Source organism: Erinaceus europaeus, chromosome 19, assembly GCF_950295315.1.
Source record: "Erinaceus europaeus chromosome 19, mEriEur2.1, whole genome shotgun sequence".
In the NCBI taxonomy this organism is placed as follows: domain Eukaryota; kingdom Metazoa; phylum Chordata; class Mammalia; order Eulipotyphla; family Erinaceidae; genus Erinaceus; species Erinaceus europaeus.
Window position 1 is genome coordinate 38491076 of NC_080180.1, and position 4107 is coordinate 38495182.

Below are 4107 nucleotides of genomic sequence, written 5' to 3' on the forward strand. Positions count from 1 at the left end.
TCTTTTTTTTTCTTTTCTTTTATTTATTTTTGTTAATTTATTTTTTAATTTCTTTATTGGGGAATTAATGCTTTGCATTCAACAGTAAATACAATAGTCTTTACATGCATAAGATTTCCCAGTTTTCCATATAACAATACAACCCCCACTGTCATCCATCTTGGACCTGTATTCTCCCCACCCTCCCACCCAAGAGTCTTTTACTTTGGTGTGATACGCCAATTCCATTTCAAGTTCTACTTGTGTTTTCTTTTTCTGATCTTGTTTTTCAACTTCTGATGGAGCCATCTTTTTCTGATTGCAGAGTACTAATCTATGGAATATATGTCCAATAACTTCTTTACCCATTTGTTGATGGGAACTTAGTCTACTACCACTAGGACACAAAATTATTATTAATTTTTAAAATAATAATGGTCATGTTTTTTTTTTAAAAAAAAGTATTATGGATTCATTTAAGAAGACAACCCATATTTCACTTTTGAGAAGCTCTATTATCTCTTCATTGTCAAGCCCAATGTGATCTCCATGTCCCTGGCTGGAGGTTCATTGTCTTGCAAACATCAAGCACAATGATGATCATAGACCCCCAAATCAAACCCATACCCAGGGAAGAGGCCCTGAAATCCCCTGTAGCATGTTCTCCTTATATTTTAGGGCTCAGATCCCCATGCCCTCCAACTACTCTCCAATAACACAAGGCTCAATTCAGGCTCATGCCCCAACCCCCAGACTGGGGTATCCCTCAGTCTCTGAATCTACAGATACAGTATTGCTAGGACATATCCCATGTCACAAACATTCCATCAATGAAGCAGAAGGCTAGGGTGAATGCACAACATGAGACTCTGACATGGAACCTGTCATTCAAAGCCATGATTGGATAACGTCAGTCCGGGTATCACACCCTGAGTCAATCAATGGGAGTGATCCCTCAGGCCACAGCCAATGCTAACCCTCCACACAGGATTAGCCTTCATTTCCCTCAGGGGGAGGCAATAGCTGCAGGTACAAAGCCTCTCCCACCGAGTGGCCCATAAATGCCCTGATCCCATCAGGGAAGGAACACATGAGTGCTCCACATCAGCTGTGAAGGTGCTGCTTGGGAGAGCTGACTCACCAACCATCCCCAGGACTGACTTGAAGAAAGCAGACTGAACAGCCCAGGTATGTAGGCAGTGAGGACTTGGTGGGCCCAGAGCTTCCCCCGGGCCCCAGGATAGGGTGACCTTTCAAGGGAAGATCTCTCTCCGCTTCTGTGCATGTTGGATCCAAGTGGCTGAGTATAGTCCCTAGGCAACTGGGAGTGGAGGTGGGGGGAGCTAGCTGCCTGGTGGGGAGCACAGTGGGAAGGAAGCTTCCAGCTAGGAGGTTGCATCCAGTGGGATTGTGACCAGGTTCTGAAAGGAATCCTTAATGGTTTAACCCATGGACACATCTCTTTTCTTTCAGGTGATGTGGCTGAGCACGGTGGAGGCGGTCTGGCCATGACCCAGAAGACATGAGCAGCTGAGCTGAAACGTCTTCCAGCCCACTGAGAACTGCTGGTGGTGCCCTGAATCTTCTTTGGGCACTCCTGCACTTGATACTCTTGTCTCAAACTCTTCAGCAGCTGGGGCAGCAACAGCAACAGCAACAGTAGCTTCTGGAGCAGAGCCGCTCCAGCCTCCCAAGGACACTCAGCACAGGGAGGCAGAGGCCTGAGCCTGAATGTCTCCTCCTGTGAGCAGAAAAAGCACCAAGGAGGAGACTCAGCTGAGCCAAGGCAGCAGGGTGGAGTCCATGGACCTGGGCCCCATGGAGGCATCCAGTGTCTTGGAAGCCCTGGTGGCAAAAAACAAATGTGCCATCTGCTTGGACTGCTTGAGAGAGCCTGCCACCCTCGAGTGTGGGCACAACTTCTGTCACTCCTGCCTACAACAGGTCTGGAAGGAAGCACAGGCCCCATCGCCTTGCCCCGTGTGCCACCACCCATGTGGAGAGAAGCAGCGGGTTGCCAACAGCTTGCTGGCCAAGGTGACTGCCCTCACCCAGCTCCTCCAGAGCAGCAGCACCGAGGAGAGGCAGCAGGAGGACCGCCTGTGTGAGAAGCACAAGCAGGTTCTGGGTCTCTTCTGTGACAAGGACCTGGAGGTGCTGTGTCCTGGCTGTGTGCAGCTGAGCCCTGAGCACCAGGGCCACCCTGTCAGGTCTGTGGAGGAGGCTGCTATGCATTATCGACAGATGACCTCGGGTTTCATCGCTCCCCTGCAGCAGCTTCAAGGCTCCTTTCAGATGAAACAAGACCGACAGAAGAGAGGCCTCCAGCAACTGCAAGAATGGGGGAGAAGACAGAGCCGGCAGCTCCACTCAGACTTGGAACACAGGCTCCAACTTGTCAACAGGGAACAAGAGGCAGCTCTCTCCAGGCTAGCTGAGCAAGAGGCCAAGATTCAGCAGAGACTGCAGATTCACAAGAGTGCCTTGAAAGACCAACTCCGCACCACTGAGGCTCTGCTCCAGGAGGTGGCAGGCAAGACTGTCATGCCAGACAGGAACCTGCTGCCTGAGGTGGGCAGGATCCCTGAGAGGTGTGAGGGCCTGCAGCACCCAGCTCTGGGCTCCTTGCAGCTGAGGAGGGAGGACTGCAGTCTCCCTCCACTAGATTCAGCCCTGGACAGGTTTCGACAGAAGTTCAGAGCCCAGGTGACTCTGGATCCACACACTGCACATCCCCTGCTCTCTGTGTCCAAGGACCGGCGAAGTGTGACCCTGCAGAAGAGAAGGAGCAAAGTTCTGCAGAGACCACACAGCATGACTTTGCAACTCCCAGTGCTGGGCTCTGAAGAATTTCATGCTGGCCGTCATTACTGGGAGGTGCAGGTGGAGGACAAGCCCAGCTGGGCTGTGGGGCTGTGTAGCCTCTGCCCATCCAGCAGGACACAGCAGCAGCTGGAGCAGCAGAAGCAGCAGAGGAAGAAGAACCCTGAGAAGGACAACGAGAAGGACAACAAGGAGAAAGAGGAGAAGAAGGAGCAAGAAGCACTACTAGTCAAGGACAGGCGCTGGACTATTCAACTGAAGCAGGATGGAGACTATGTAGCCAGAGGTGCACTCTCCGTTCTTCTGGCCCCGAAGACCAAGCCCACAGGCATTGGAGTGTACCTGGACTGGGAGCTGGGGCAGATCTCCTTTTACACTTTGAATGACAGGTCTCTCCTCCATTCTTTCCGGGGGGAGAGATTTGCTCATCCACTGAAGCCTTATTTCACTGTGGGACCAGATTCTCATCCACTTACCATCTGTGAAGTAGGATGTCAGGAAAGGTGAATGGGACAGAGTTGTAAACAATACTGGGGGATTCTCACACTTCCTTGGACCTCCCTAGACAATAAGAAGTGTCTTCCCTGACTCAGACTTGTTCTCCAAGAAGTGACATCTTATTACTCTGTGCTTGCCTTTGCTAGTTCTCACTCATCAGACAGTTACAAATGCCCAACTGCCCAAGAAACTGAACATCAGTCTGCTGACCAAGGGTCTGTCATTTTGTGTCTCCCTTGTATTTGTTTTCCCCTACTTCTTCACTGCACCCATTAGTACTAGGACAAGTGATGTCAAGGATTCCAGCCACAAGGTGGGCACAGGGAATAAAGTCTCGCTTTATTATTACTCAAGCCTTGCTTCCCTGCTGGGATCTCCACCCTCACCTGTTCCCCGTGAAGCTCTTATCCCACTCTCATTATCTTTGTTCAATAAAAAGCATGAAAACTACAAATATGTGGCTGTCTTGAAGTTATTTCTGGTAGCCTGTGTGAAACCTCCTTTCAGGTGGTTCTGCACACTGATGTCTCTTACATGCTCTTGACTTGGTAGCTCATGCTGGGGGACTCCCAGGAGGGGGCAAAGGGATCATTTCCAACACAAATCGCCCATGGCACAGAGTTCAGGAGAGAGCCACAGACCTCCTCCTCTTTGACCTCAAGCCAGGGGGTAGAAACAGACTGGGAGGAAAACAATCCCTGTGGGCTTCCCATGGATAGCCAGAGAAAGAACTGTTTTCTTTTTTTTTTTTTTTTTTTGCGTTTCTACTTCTTTTTTTTTTTTTTTTTTTACATGCATAACATTCCC

The 4107-nt window shown here is 50.0% G+C and overlaps 1 protein-coding gene across 1 annotated transcript; it reads left to right on the forward strand.

Moving 5' to 3' along the window:
* Nucleotides 1-1710: 1710 nt before the first annotated feature.
* On the forward strand, nucleotides 1711-3309 carry LOC132534688 (tripartite motif-containing protein 75-like). The gene has a single exon (XM_060179155.1). It carries the CDS (start codon nucleotides 1711-1713, stop codon nucleotides 3307-3309), a length of 1599 nt encoding a protein of 532 aa, XP_060035138.1.
* Nucleotides 3310-4107: the final 798 nt, after the last annotated feature.

What these genes read in the sequence shown, in the direction of transcription:
- LOC132534688 (XM_060179155.1), top strand. Translation starts at nt 1,711, where the DNA reads ATGTCTCCTCCTGTGAGCAGAAAAAGCACCAAGGAGGAGACTCAGCTG.